General features: G+C 41.1%; 3 protein-coding genes across 6 annotated transcripts in view; 2 read left to right on the top strand and 1 right to left on the bottom strand.

Annotated features, from left to right (window-relative positions):
* Positions 1-524, top strand: part of LOC109848267 (serine/threonine-protein kinase RIPK-like) — a 5273-nt gene extending 4749 nt beyond the window's left edge. The window contains exon 5 of the mRNA XM_020417690.1: positions 1-524. This exon is cut by the window's left edge and continues 166 nt beyond it. Within this exon, the coding sequence (XP_020273279.1) occupies positions 1-262 (262 nt within the window). The 3' untranslated portion in view covers positions 263-524.
* Positions 1063-2067, bottom strand: LOC109848268 (protein LURP-one-related 6-like). Its single transcript, XM_020417691.1, has 2 exons — positions 1465-2067; positions 1063-1381 (listed from the first exon to the last, which is right to left on the bottom strand). Exons 1-2 carry the CDS (start codon positions 1930-1932, stop codon positions 1253-1255), a joined length of 597 nt encoding a protein of 198 aa, XP_020273280.1. The 5' UTR covers positions 1933-2067; the 3' UTR covers positions 1063-1252.
* On the top strand, positions 4836-9634 carry LOC109848269. 4 transcript variants are annotated; one of them, XR_002248756.1, is made up of 5 exons: positions 4836-4944; positions 6021-6094; positions 6410-6454; positions 6563-6607; positions 9236-9634. XR_002248756.1 is itself a non-coding variant. In XM_020417692.1 (2 exons), the coding sequence occupies exons 1-2, from the start codon at positions 9139-9141 to the stop codon at positions 9586-9588; spliced, it is 363 nt and encodes a 120-aa protein (XP_020273281.1). In that variant the 5' UTR covers positions 8893-9138; the 3' UTR covers positions 9589-9634. The 4 variants fall into 4 exon arrangements, 1 of the variants encoding a protein (XP_020273281.1); XR_002248755.1 differs by having other exon boundaries at positions 6021-6073; XR_002248757.1 differs by lacking the exons at positions 6410-6454; positions 6563-6607 and having other exon boundaries at positions 6021-6073.

Consider the following 14600-nt stretch of genomic DNA (forward strand, 5'->3'; position numbering starts at 1 on the left):
CCAATACTCGACGAAAGGAGCCCTGAAGGCGTCAGCGATCGCTTACCAGTGCCTGAGCCAGAACCCCAAGTCTCGACCGAAGATGTCAGCCGTGGTCGAGGCCTTGGAGCCTTTACTGAGCCTCGAGGATGAAACTGTGACCTTCGTTTATAACGTGATGGAAAATGAGGAGAAGGAGGAGGAGGAGGAGGACGGCGGCGGCGGACGGAGGAGGAAGTTGTCTAGAAAAGTATCCGCGACGAAGGAGTTGCGGTGCAAATAAAGAATTTGGATTTTGATTTTGATTTTGATTTTTTTTTTTTTTTTGGGATATGTACGTAATTAGGGTGTGTGTGTTTTTTTTCTTCCATAGTGTTTGATGAAGTGAAAAATTGTGAATTGGGTTTAATTAGGTGGCTAGTAAATAAAAAAAAATGAAAAAAAACCCAATCTTCAACCTTAGAAGCGTAACCGAGTCGAAGAAATGTTGTGTACTTGGCAATTCTTGCCATACTATTTGAGTTATGTCCACCTCTATCGTTCAATGATTGAGAGTTGAGATGTTTGTTTTCTCACAGTGCAAGTCTCTCTCTCTTTTGCAGTACTAATTAATTAAGCATATTGGAAGCTTATCGAATAAGACTTACAAAACTTCTAGCCTCATTTCTGTCTTTCTTTTTTATGTTTTGGGTCTATGTGTTGTGTTACGTGGTTTGTATTGATGTTTTCTTCTCTTCTTAATTAGACAATCTCTGCTCATCCTTTTGGGAAGGTGACGACAATGTCCGCTCCTTATCGTTTTCAGCAACTCTGGTTCTGCCTTCTTCTTTTCTTTTGTATTTTTGATTTTGTCCTGTTTGTTCGGTTATAAGTACATATATCATGAGCAGGGTATCTCACCCTGTTTGGCTGTTTCAAAAAAAAAAAAAAAAAGACTTACAAAAATAGCGGATAAGATGATCAGTTCCTTCAAAAAAACATCAACATGCCACCCATTTGACCAGTTCGTATTCAAAATAAAATTGTGCAGTTAGAGCTCAGGGAACGTTGACAATTAACCACAATGAACAAAAACCAATTGGCTGAGCAGCACAAGAAACGCTACCTTTATCTATATACTGAGCGCAAGGATGAAAGAATACATAAAAAAAACAGAACATAACAAATTTCTACAAATTAATAAATAAAGATGAGCCCATGAACATCTTCAATCTCCATGACATGGACTAAATCAAGCTGACCATATTTTTTTTGGTTGGTTAATTGGCTCTCATCAACACCTTGTGGACTCCCCATATATATTATCAAGAACTGCAATAACACCAATGACAAAGGCCTGATCATAACCTGGCTGTACATTAACATGGTAGAGATCTTCACTTGCTTTCACCTTCACCCCCACCTGTTTCAAATTAAATGAAAAAAAAAATTAGAAAAAACTAAAAAAAAAATCGCAAACTGTGTTCCCTCGACGATCAGATTTACCTTAGCCACTATGTTCCCTCGACGATCATTGATGGTACAATTCTTCTCAAGAAAACACCCCTTCACCTCAAAATCCCAACCATTGCTATAATCTTTTCTGTCTACAGAAATCCTTATGGCACTCTTCATCGCAAAGCACGACTTCGGATCTCTCAAGCTAAACAAGGGCTTGTTTGGTCTGCCAAACTCCATGAGATACCCCCTCCATCGCTCGCTGCAGGCGCTCAAAGCTTGGACCAGGCCTCCCTTTTTACGAATGAAGAGTATCGATGCCCCACCGCCGTCTTTTACTACCAACTCTCCGTTGACACCAAGGATTCCGCAACCGTGGACCGAGAAAACAACGTTTTGCTGAGGATTCAGGACGACGAACCCGCCTCCGTTGACGACCCTGGGCCTCTTCCTTATGGTTAGTGCAGTTTGTGTAGGTGCACAAAAGGCCTTGCTAACTATCGGAATGAGACTCATTGTTCCTATGACTGCATATAGAATCGAAGACACCAATAATTAACTTGTACGTATTGAAAGAGTGGAATTTATAGAGTGCATGTGGACGATTCATATTTCATGTTGCTAATGATTCTAGTGTTGTGAAAGTTTTGGCTTGTACACAAGGTACGTAGGTGAGGTTGCCTAATAAAGTTTGATAGTGTTGGAATTGATCGCTTATGTGAGGGAATATTTCTAGCTTACTTGCTAGTAGATGAAGCTCAAGGAAATGAGCATCTTTGAATGAGAGGTTGCTTTTGGGTAATGAATTGCTTTGTGTGTAAATTATTAGGGAGCTTAATTAGTGCTCCTCATCAGCCATAGTTATTATGTGCACATGTAATTTTTATAGTCGACGAGATAGAATATCATCACAAGTTAGTTTGCTCTCTTGGGGGCTTTAATTTGATTCCTTCATCCAGCTTCTAACCCTTGAAATACGTACAAGTTTAATCAATACACCATCTTCATCAATTTCCTTTTTCATTATACACTTTCAAAATTTTCAATCCTCCGAGTTGCTTCGATATATCTATACATTCCCCTATAGTTGTATATTGTGCTGAAAACACAATTAACGAATCCACTCTAAATGAGTCAGCAAGTTTGGCAAAGGGTTAAGGAGGAGGGGTTAAAGAGAATGATTAATGTACTTAGCTCATTCGACAATTTGAAGGACTAAATTGTTAACCCGTTAAATAAGTTTTATTTTAGCCCATGTGATCAGTTTTTAGTGTTTGGGAATAACAGTGATTTTGACTATTTTCTTTATAATTAGAAGGGTTAACTCTTAATCCTTCTAAATAGGAGTATTAGTAAACCCTTCATTTTGAGAGGTTAACTTATTTTAATCTCGCTAGAGGGGTTAGCTTAACCCTTCTATATTTTTTATGTTTGGCAAATTATGGAATGTTAATTCATTTTAACCATTGTATAGATTTTTTTGTGTTTGGGAAGTTAAGTCTCCTTAACCCCTCACTTATAACCCTTTGCCAAACGATACCTATTTGTTAATGAGGACTCCATTTATCAAGTGTTGAGAGGGTAAAAAAATCTAGGTAGGTAAATAATAATTTAACCTACCACTAGTCACACTACAAGCATAAAAAGATGAGCTTTGCTATAGGGACCCAAAATATGGGACCAATAGAGGGGACAAGTGATGTGTCCCCCTCCTATAGGAGGGGGACACATCACTTGTCTCCTCTATTGGTCCCATATTTTGGGTCCTTGAGGAATTTTTCTAAAAAAATAGCATATAGCTTTTCCTTTTTAAGTTAAAGATTCACCGTAGAAGGTGATAATACGAAAACAACAAAGCCCGTCCTTAAAAATATATGAAAGGTCATTAGGACAACTATAATCTAGGTTAAACATATTTTATTTATCCCTGACAAAATAATGATTATACCTCGTGCTAATAAAATGGGCGAGCTAATCAATTGGTGTGAGAATCCAAGAACAACCCAGTCCTAGGGGTTAGAAGCAAAGCACTCGCTTAATATTCAATTAACCCAATAATTAAAGCTAATTAATCAGGTGATTAAGTAATGAATCCTACTATTACCCATTAGAATCCACCAACCCTTCGCACACGAATCTCTCGCCGCCCGAAGGCACGCTCGCCTATGCGCACACGTGGGGTCAGCTTGTCCGGTTCCAGCCACGTGGGGGACCCACCAGGTGACGAAAGTTCTGGGTGGCGATTGGGTGCACGGAAACAGTTTCCCGAGTTAACCAAACAGATTGAGGCCGACACGTCAGCTCGACGCTTTTCGCCGTTCAACCGCTGATTGACAGGTCAGAGGCGGGCCGTGACACCTGTCTCGCCTGCGGGTCCCACGAGATTCCCTAACGTTTCTTCTCTTCCGGCGTTGCCCTTGCGGTGGCTTCCACATTCCGCCGTCCACCGACTCCCGAAGGAATCTCAGCCGTCGAATCGGGCCCCCGCGGGTTGTGGTAAATGGGCAAATAAAGTAGATCGCTTGGGGCTTTTATGGTACAGCTCAACTGATCACGTCACTGTTCAGGTCACGTGCAGTGCGCATTCCGGCGCGCCATCCCACGCCAGGATCAAACAGCTGTGTTGACTACAACAGCAAACGCTGGCCGTGGCAACGTGTCGCGGGAAGGAACAAGGATGCACACGCAAAGAAAACCTTGGACGAAATATTTCCTCCCGAGTCCTTATGCGAAATCATATTTTAAAAAAATCATGATATAGAACGCAATTTTAAGGTCACTAAATCTATACAGATACAATAACGATGGATATGCCGATACAACTAATTATACCGGTATCATGTACTTATTTATAGTTTTTTGGTACTCGGATGTTGTTGTCTCGAGTATGTTTTCCTAAGAACACCATGCATGCAAGGAAATATCGTCAACCCATCATGATGAGTGTAGAATGTAGTTTAAACATTTGAGCAAAGCAGGCTACCTAGAAAGGGAGTCTGGATTTTATTAATACATGTGCAATGGAGAGTCTTGATGGCATTCGTAGGAACATGAGGGTGATTTGGGAATTTTAACTTTCCCGTCTATCGTTCAGGGTGTTAATTTTTATTGATAAAATACGGTAGTAGTTCTCTTGCTTGAGAAACCTGTTTGCTGTTCTATTGCGTACAGCGGATCATAACCTCTCCCTATTATTCTAAGTGCTAAAAAGATTTTCTGCGTGAGATCTCAAACAGTGGCTGCTGTTGCGTCCTCAGAGTTTGAAACTTTTCCCTTATTCCCATTTTGCCCTCCTCTCTGTCGCCACCGCTATAAACATTGTCGGCGAGCGGAGATGGCGGGAAGAAGATCTCCGCTCTCGTGGCAGGACTCTGGCGGTGGGATTAAATCCGTCCCCTCCGCTCTCTCAGCCGTTCTGCATCGGCAATGCGCCTCGGCTGAGGCCGTGCCCGAAGATCACCGCCGACGAGGCGGAGCAAGGTGCCGGCGGAGGCTCAGATCTCGGACCGCGAGGTCGGGTTTCTCAAGGTAAAAAAAACCTTTTTCATCCTTTTAACTCGCGCGGTGGAGATGAAAGAAATTACTTTTTTTTTTACAGTTTTAGTAGCGAATAGTAAGTTAATTACATGACTGAGAGTGGTGATTAGTTCTATAATAACCATGCGATTAGTTATTCATAGTTTTAATCGATGTATGTGATGAGACTCTTGCTGTGGTTTTTTTTCTTAGTGCGAGAAACCTTGATTTAGTACCAGCCAAGTAAATCTCGGGGCCTCGGGCTTCATTCCACGGTCCAGACTCAGACTAATAATACAATTATTGTAATGCCTTCTATTCAAAATTAGGGGTAGACATGTTATAGATACGGATCGACTCTTGTTCTTTTGGGCTGAGGCCCCGAGTCCCAATCACTTGGACCATTTGCGCGTGTCATCCTTGCGCGGTGGCCATGCTAACCTTCGATGTGCAGTTCCACTTTTTCGGATGTCACCCGAAGAGATAACATTGTGGTTTACTATAGTAACAATGTACATTACATTACGGTAACTAATATTTTTTATTTATTACAAATTAGTACCTATAGGCCCCGTTTGGCAAAGGGTTAATGAAGAGGGGTTAAAGAGAAGGATTAATGTACTTAGCCCATTTGATAATCCGAATAACTAAATTATTAACCCGTTAAATAAGTTTTATTTTAGCCCTTATGATCAGTTTTAGTGTTTGGGAATAACAATGATTTTGACTATTTTCTTTATAATTAGAAGAGTTAACTCTTATTCCATCTAAATAGGAGTATTAGTAAACCCCTTATTTTAAGGGGTTAACTCATTTTAACCCTTCTAGAGGGGTTAACTTAACCCTTCTATATTTTTTATGTTTGGTAAATTATGGAGGGTTAACTCACTTTAACCCTTATATAGATTTGTTGTGTTTGGAAGGTTAAAAAGGGGTTAAGTCTCCTTAACCCCTCACTTAACCCTTTGCCAAACGGTACCATATAGAACAATTAAATCTCTACGAAGAAAGTGGTTTTATTTGTTTTCTATATTTATGGAGTACACCAAATGCAGAAGAGAACTGATGGACAATTTCAATGTGAACAGGAGGAGTTACAATCACTTGAAGGACTTCCACCTGTTCATAGATGTTGCAAAGAGTATGTCTCCGCAATCTCACGGTTGGCCTTGTGGAGTATTTCTGATTATGTGATTTGTTATTATAGTAGGATTTGGATCCTCTCCACTACAAAAAAAGTAGTGGAGGGATCACTACTTTTAATCTCAATCGTTGGTTATTTAGTAGGCGGTTATGATATAATCTAAATCTAACACTTATCATAACCCCGTGTATTGCACTCATTCCTAATTTGCACAAAAAAAAAATCATAACCATCAACTAGATAATCAATGGCTTTGATTATGTAGTGGTCCCTCCACTACTTGTACAGTCGGATGTTTGTTAATATTTCTGGATGCATTGTGATGCTTGACAGGGTCCACGAGTTTGTCGGGTCAAACCCGGATCCACTAATACCACCGTATGATTCTGAGACTTTACGCCTTGTTTTTCGACATTCTCATGGTTTGTGAATATATATATCTTACATCTTCTTCTTCTTCTTCTTCTTCTTTTGTGGGTTAATCAGAAACAAGAAGAAACAGAAGTCTTGTAGAATGTGGGAGCGGCTTCGGTATTTTTTTCTGACCTTTTCACACTCATTATACAATGACAGTCACTACGGGGTAGTTCAGTTTATATCTTTGAAAATGCATAAAAACCTCATCTACACATTCCCTGAAAAATATACAACACTTTATACCATTTGCATCTGTCGACAATCTTACATTAGATTTTCTTGCAAATACGGTATAGAAGAACTCAGAGCATCTTCAACAATTTCACCATAATTTCTCTAAAATGGGGAAGCAAAAATGCCAAATTCTCTAAAAAAAAATTTGCTCCAAATCCCGCAGCTTCCCCATTTTAGGGATTTAGGCATTTGTTACAACTATAAAACATCCTACATACTCAATAATTATTAACAAAATAAATGTTTGATATTTTATTATAACAATATAAAACTCAATAAAGTATTAGATATATATTTTTTCTTCTTTGGAGATTGTGAGATATTTATGATAATGTTACTTTCAAGAATTTGGACAAGGAAGAATTTTTGCAGAATGCTACAGATCTGGAGAAAGACCCTCTTTTTTTCTTCTCCATCCCCATTTTAGAGAATGTGATGGAAAAACTGTTGGACCTAAAAATAGCTCTATATTCCCCAAAATTGAGTATTTTAAGAAGATGGGGAAGCTGTTGGAGATGCTCTCAACGGTGCCAACTGCAGTTATCTCGTGTGTACTAGGATGGTAACCTTGTCTAGAACAGCTAGGATAAAACCTAAAATCCAGTTGTTTTATTATTACAGTCTGATTGCAAATTAAATCCATTTTATTCATGAAACTCTCATGATATCCAACTATGATGAGGTATATTTAAGTGTTGGATTCCATCTTTATTGCGGTCATCATTTTTTTTTTTTTTTGATGAGCAGTCATCGTATTGAGATTGATCATTGAGATATATTGTTGATCATGTCAGTCCAATATCTTTGATTTAGTATTTCAATTTCATAAAAGACACTTCCATATTATCCTAGGCATCCCATATGCCACCAAACAACACTGAAGCTAGACAACTGCTGATCTAACTGTTGCAAGACATGATGATTGAATAAAATTTCTCCATTCCGTGTAAATAAAATGCATTAATATGGCAAATAACAACAAAATGGCCAAAGGAAATTCTTTGCATGACGCCAATATTTTTAATGTAGAAAACCTTTCAATTAAAGGTAAAAACCATGAGACTTAATTAGTCCAGAAAAAAATCTTCCACTATAAAAATAATGGATGCACAATGTTTCATCCCTAGACGCTTGACAAGGGGAACACGAGCAAAGCGGCAAGGGAAGAAAATAGAACTTTTTCTACACTGACAAGGAACACGATGGTGAAAATACTCTCACTCTCTTTTTCTCTCTCTCTTTTCTCTCTCCCTAACTCAAATACTCTGTGATTTGAGTTCTTGTTGCTCTTCTGCTTGTTCATCTCATCCAGAGAACTCAAGGCTATTTATACTCTAAAACTCAGAAATATGAAAGGGGTCCTTCCCATAGAAAATGGTAAGCTATGCATCTAGCTCACAAATTTGACCATGGAATTTCTCGATATTCTTTATCTTTATTCTGAACATTCACATGACACCAACCCACACATAATCATGTATGGTCTACTCCTTATAGGAGGAACCCCAACATTCTTCCTCTCCCGACTATTTGGAGAGGTCCATGCTTGCTAGCTTTGCAAAGAAATGTAGATGAAGCGATTTCTCTAGGAATCGGGTTTGAAGTAGGATGAGTACATTGTGCACTTTGAAAATCCGAGCGCTATCAATCTTAGGAAGAATAATATGCATCATTCTCGGAAGAAGCACATAGACGTGAGATATCATTGTTTACGATATGCAACAGAAGAGAAGCAAATGCTACTGCAGAAGATTCATACCAACAGAAATCATGCCGATATGATGACAAAAACCATTTCTAGGGATAAGTTTGACCTCCGTGCAAAGCTACAGAGAAAAATCTCTCCAAATTTTTGAAAATGAGAGAATTTTGGGGTCCCTCCAATTGGAGGGAGTATACCACACATGATTTCTAGGGATAAGTTTGACCTCCGTGCAAAGTCATCTTTTCTTCCCTAGTATTGTTGTTGTACCTCTAACCAAATGTCTAAAGACGAAACATTGTTTGTGTACCCATTATTTTCATAGTAAATATTCTCTCTAAGCTAGGTCCCTTGGTTTTTACCTTCAGCTGAAGGATTTTCCACGTTAAAGATACCAGTGTCCTGTTGAGAATTTCTTTTGGTCATTCCATTGTTTTTGCCCTTATTAATCCAGTTTATTCAATCATTCCGTTTTCACCTATACTGACAACATATATAGGTCGAGATGGATTCTTAATCCATAATCATGCACAAACTAAAGAAGATAAATTTGGTTTTGCATGCTCAATCAACAGTAACCAGCTATTTAACTCCCTTTTCCAAGAAGGGTTTATTATAAATACGCACCAAACAGATCCAATTGATATAGAACATGTTGGGTTGCGTGAACAAAGATGGACTCAAGTCTCATCTGGTGTACCTGAACTGAATGGACGTAGGTAAACATGTAGGGACACTTCAAATCCTTAAAGCTACACACAACGGCTGATATCAAGTGAAATCTAACTTGTTTTTTCATTTACCAGAACCAACCTATGCTGCAATTTTTCATGGATGTGCTGCTCATGTACCTGCTCTCTTCAGCTGCAAACCCTCTGCTGCCCCAACCGTCGCAACAATCCAAATCCAGGAACCTGCTGCTGCTGCAGTTGCAGGGGAATTTCATGTTGCAGGCCGACGCAATGTCTCCGGCCGGGCTCATCTTGCCCAGGCTGTTCTTGCGGCTGTGCCTGCTCTTGTTGCCCTGATTGTATTGAAGTGCGACTCCGTCCAAAATGTTGTACTGAAACTTGTCGTAGCGAACAATGCCTTTGTTAATTTAGAAATGTCCTCTCTTAATTCATTGTTATGTAGACTTTGTTACGTTGTTTCTTATTAATTGACTTTGTTACATTGCTTCTTATTAGCACGGCCTGTTGGGATTGTGTCTTTGATTCTTTGTATAACTTCATGAGAATTAGATAGGGTTAGAGATCTATCATGATTAGGAGATTGGGTCTTATCACGATTAGGAGTTTGAATCCTATTTTAATGAGGAAGTTAGGCTAGACATAGAGTTTTGGTTTCCCGATATACATTCTTCTATTGTTAGAGGAATTAAACCAAGCAGATGAGAGAGAGCTAATATTCTTGTAATCTAGGGTTAGCAGAGGACGTAACCTGATTCAAGTATATTGTGCGAGAGGCGAGGGTTTCGTAGTCTTTGTCCGCACAAAAGATTACATCATTGGGAGATGGTTTCGCAGTCTTTGTCTGTTCAAAAGATTGTAAGGAGTGAGTTTTGGAGATAATATGAGAGTTGATTATGTATGTGAGGTTGGGAGATTGAGAGTTGAGTGGTTCATCTTGTAGTTCTCCCTCATACATAGTGGATTTGTCGTATTGTTGCCCGTGGACGTAGGTCGAAGTTGGTCAACTGGACCACGTAAATCTCGGTGTTCTTTCTTCTTGATTGTGGTCATTTTCTATCTTGCTGATTGTGGGTTGGCTTCCCAGTTTCGCAAATCGTAGTAGGCGGGGAGACTAAAATTTCCCAACCCGACCAGGCGATTTTAGGTAACAAAGAGCTTTGCTACAGTTTAAATTGGTAAGGATATGGTAAAGTGAACTCCTGATTAATATTAGCATTAATTTCTAAGGTGGGAAAAAATATCACAACTTTGATTTTTCAAACACCAAGGGACGACGACAACAACAACATGCATTACAAGGGAGAAGAGCTTTTTACAATTTGAAGCTAGCCCATGAAATTTAAACAGTTCAAAGCCTAAAACTACTGATATAGTCATATATATATTGATGGTATACACAGTTAGAAGAGGGTAAAGAGGAGAAGGGGGGAAACCTTACACTGAATTCTAATCCAAAACTGAGCTCCCGTCGATTAGGCAGTTGTTGGTCCAAAGACCGTCTAATCTTTTGATCAGTATACTTAGCAGATTAGAGCATTTCTCGATCTTTTGGTCATTACTCTCTAATTTTTTTATCGTGTTCCGATTCAAGGGTAGACAGACAGACAGTTGCTGAGTATGATATGTTAGATAACTCCCTGGGCTCAGCCCTCAAATTCTAGTCGCCGCTCGTGAATTAACCGCCCTCGGCGAATCCGAACTCCGCCTTAAGATCTGCCTAACTGCAGCGATGAAGTGCTCCGCCATTTCGACCACCGACGGAGCACCAGACACAGTGAACCTTCTGCAGAAGCTGACGTGGCGGTCGACCGCCTCCTCCGTCGAGATCAGCATCTTCGACCTGCAGATCTCGTCGTTGACCGCCTCGCAGCCAGCCCGCAGATCAACGGCCGTCGTACCTCCTGCTCACGGCGCGCGATGTAGGCCAGCGTGTACTCCGTCAGTCCGCAGCAGTGGCACGTGGCGGACTCTGATTCGTGCTCATCTGCCGAGTCGGAATCAGGCGATGGGAGTGGAATCGAATCGGCGACGGTTATTAAAGCCGCCATGGATCTCAGCCAAACCCTAGCTTCCTCTAGACCTAAACAAACCATTAGGAATCAGCAAATTCAAGAGTTAGCTTAAAAATTTCACAGAAGAACGCTTATTTATCCAAGAAACTTCCAAAATCGACGGAGATCACAAAAAAGAATTTTTTTTTTATAAAAAAAATGTAGAATTTATAGGATTCATCGGATTGACCTTTTATGATCGAGGTATTCCAAATTGAGGGCACAGAGAATACGAATTACAAAGAAAACTAGATCGAAGTCGAGATTTCGTGGAGAAAACTAGAGAGAAAATTGCCGCACCGGTTACTTATCGGGTTCGGATCTAATTGGATCCGCTAGCCTTCGACGACGATCTGGACCTCAACCTCCCCTTTCTTCTTCCGCCGGCGCGAGGAGAGACCAGCGGTTCCCGATCAGACGCATCTCAAGATCCGGGTTCCGTTATCGGATTTAAAAATCGTTTCGGATCCGAACCCGATATTCGCGGGGAATATTCGAGGTTTTCTCTCAGATTTCATTTTCTTCTCTTCCTCCTTCCCGTCTCTTGGCGGGAGAGGGAGCGAGGGTTTTAATAGGCCGCCTTCAGAGGAGGAGATGATTGGGGTCACCGGAGTGGGGCCCAGGGGAGGGTGGGGGAGCTGGTGACACGTCAGATTCCTGAGCTGGATCGGGTGCTTAATTAAAGGGTCGACGGGTCGCTCTCGAATCTTCAACTTGCTGATAAGGGAGAACAATAACAATAAGTTAAAGGCGCACTCACGATGTATTTATAGGAGTTGCTTTCGTAATTAATTAAGCGTATTAGTTGTGCACTGTAGTTGTTGTGGTAGTCGTCATGTACATTTGTAACCGTAGGCGTATAAAAATACCTATAGGTTCCTACACATAGCTCGAGACGAAATACAGACGATAAGCGTCATCATTCAAGTCAGGAAATGATTATCCAGCCCCGTGGAAGCTAATGAATATACAAAGTGAGTCATTATAGTGCATAAGTCAACGGAATGACGAAATGCGCAATACAAGTCCGGAGAAGTCAGAAAGTGTCAAACACCTCAAAGTGATCCGCACAAAGAATTAACATTTTGACCATGATACAATTTGAATCTGGAAAAATTCAAAAGACAAAAGTTGAAGGTCTCTTCGTCAGCTTTGGATCCGCGCTACAGTGACCGCAGGGGGATGGATCCGCGCTACAGTGACCGCAGGGGGATGGATCCGCGCTACAGTGACCGCAGGGGGATGGATCCGCGCTACAGTGACCGCAGGGGGATGGATCCGCGCTACAGTGACCGCAGGGGGATGGATCCGCGCTACAGTGACCGCAGGGGGATGGATCCGCGCTACAGTGACCGCAGGGGGATGGATCCGCGCTACAGTGACCGCAGGGGGATGGATCCGCGCTACAGTGACCGCAGGGGGATGGATCCGCGCTACAGTGACCGCAGGGGGATGGATCCGCGCTACAGTGACCGCAGGGGGATGGATCCGCGCTACAGTGACCGCAGGGGGATGGATCCGCGCTACAGTGACCGCAGGGGGATGGATCCGCGCTACAGTGACCGCAGGGGGATGGATCCGCGCTACAGTGACCGCAGGGGGATGGATCCGCGCTACAGTACGCGGGACAGATCCGTCTGTCACGCTGTTTTGATCCCCGGACGCATTTTTGACGGTTTTGAGCGGTTTTCTCAGGATTTATCTATTCCAGGGGTTCCCAACTGACTTGATATCATCCACAAACATGGTTAGGCCGTTATTGACTGAAGATATGGCCAAATCACTCATTCTTATCCGAAAAACCCCCAACCGAAGCCTATAAATACAGGGGCGGATTATTATCAAGAGGGGCAAGGTGCTGCAGAATCGAGGAGTCAGGGGAGCACGAATTTCAGAGGAAGCTAGCTGATCTCGGTGAAGTTCTTCAGCATAAAGAGGAAGAGTTCGAGAGATCCGAAGCCCCGCACGTCCGTTCCTTGAGATTAGGCTTTGTCTTAATCTCGAGAAGAGCTGCTGATTTCGCTTGGTCGATTTCAGCGCTTCAAGCAAATACCCCCTTGGTGAGGTAGGAGCTCCGTCAATTTTTCGTCAACCGGATCCGATCCGCGGTCGTCCACGGATAAACCCCGACACAAGCAAAGATCCAACCAAAGCAGCGGGTAATAAACGTCTGTTGTGCTATTTGACAAGAATTGTAATCTTTTGTATTTTCATTGTATAAAGGAGATCTTATAAAAAAGATCGACTTTTTCTTTTATTTTGGATTTATTGTAACGACTGAAGTTGTAATAGATTCGATGACAATGAAAACAGCGACTTTTGAGCCAAACAGTAACCATACTTGATTGAATTAATTTTAAAACTTCACAATTTAAAGCTATGATGATCTTCACCAAAAAAAAAAAAAGCTATGATGATTCCTTTTATCTTCGGGTTTAATATATATTTCTAGCATCGTGTTAAGATTTAACATTGTTGAAGTCGCAACTTGAACTTCATTCGCAAATCCAAGAAACAGCAATTGACGAAAGTTGAAGCTTATGTGACGGCAATCACAATAGCAAGAGTGGTGTTAGGGGCACACCCCAAACCACACCTCCAACCACACCCCCTCTCTCATTCGCTACAGTACTCCGGACCCCACATGAGTTTTTAAAATTTAAAAACTCATGTGGGGCCCGGAGTACTGTAGCGAATGAGAGGGGAGGTGTGGTTGGATGTGTGGTTTGGGGTGTGCCCCTAACACCACTCAATTTTATAAGGACTTACTTGTGGAAGAGTGTGACGCTGGAAATTTCTCAAATTTGATGAGCGTATTATGTATGTGTGTTGTGATTACACTAATTATGATTACATTGCTTTCATCAATAGACAGACGGCTGTACTAATATATCAGGTCTCACCCCCTCCTTCCATGATATTCTGCAGAAGATCAATTAATGTATGCAATTTCTCGCAATTATGGTTGGAGCAAAATGGGGCCATGGCCAGCTGTCAAATAGCTGCTGGCTCCAGCTGGAAGCTTATTACAGTAGGAAAAGACCAACCATGATTTGGTGTAAAATACCACCCCAAACTAATTTTTCTACACAAATTGGTCAAAAAAAAAAAAAAAAAAAAAATGGCGTATAATCTGTATGTTGACGACATTAACAAGTTTTCTATGCACACACACACAGAGTCCAATTTTTTACGCTTTGCTGACGTACTCTGCATTTCTAAGGAAACAGCCGAGAAGCGACTCGAATGAATAATTGTGTGTAGAATAATACCTTTAATTTGAAAGATTGGAACATTCAATAGGCTAGCCGCTAGATGCAAAAGAAAGATCAATAGGAATCTTGACATTTTATTTGAAAACTATCTAATATATGACAATGGGCCAATGGCTATGTAAAAATTATTTTTATTGGCATCACACTATGTAA

The sequence above is a fragment of the Asparagus officinalis genome, chromosome 7 (assembly GCF_001876935.1).
Source record: "Asparagus officinalis chromosome 7, Aspof.V1, whole genome shotgun sequence".
Taxonomy (NCBI): domain Eukaryota; kingdom Viridiplantae; phylum Streptophyta; class Magnoliopsida; order Asparagales; family Asparagaceae; genus Asparagus; species Asparagus officinalis.

Excerpts from the sequence above, each read along its gene's own strand:
- LOC109848268 (XM_020417691.1), bottom strand. The coding sequence starts at position 1,932 with ATGAGTCTCATTCCGATAGTTAGCAAGGCCTTTTGTGCACCTACACAA. Across the intron at positions 1,382-1,464 it reads GAGGGAACATAGTGGCTAAG|GTGGGGGTGAAGGTGAAAGC; the intron begins GTAAATCTGATC and ends AATTTGAAACAG.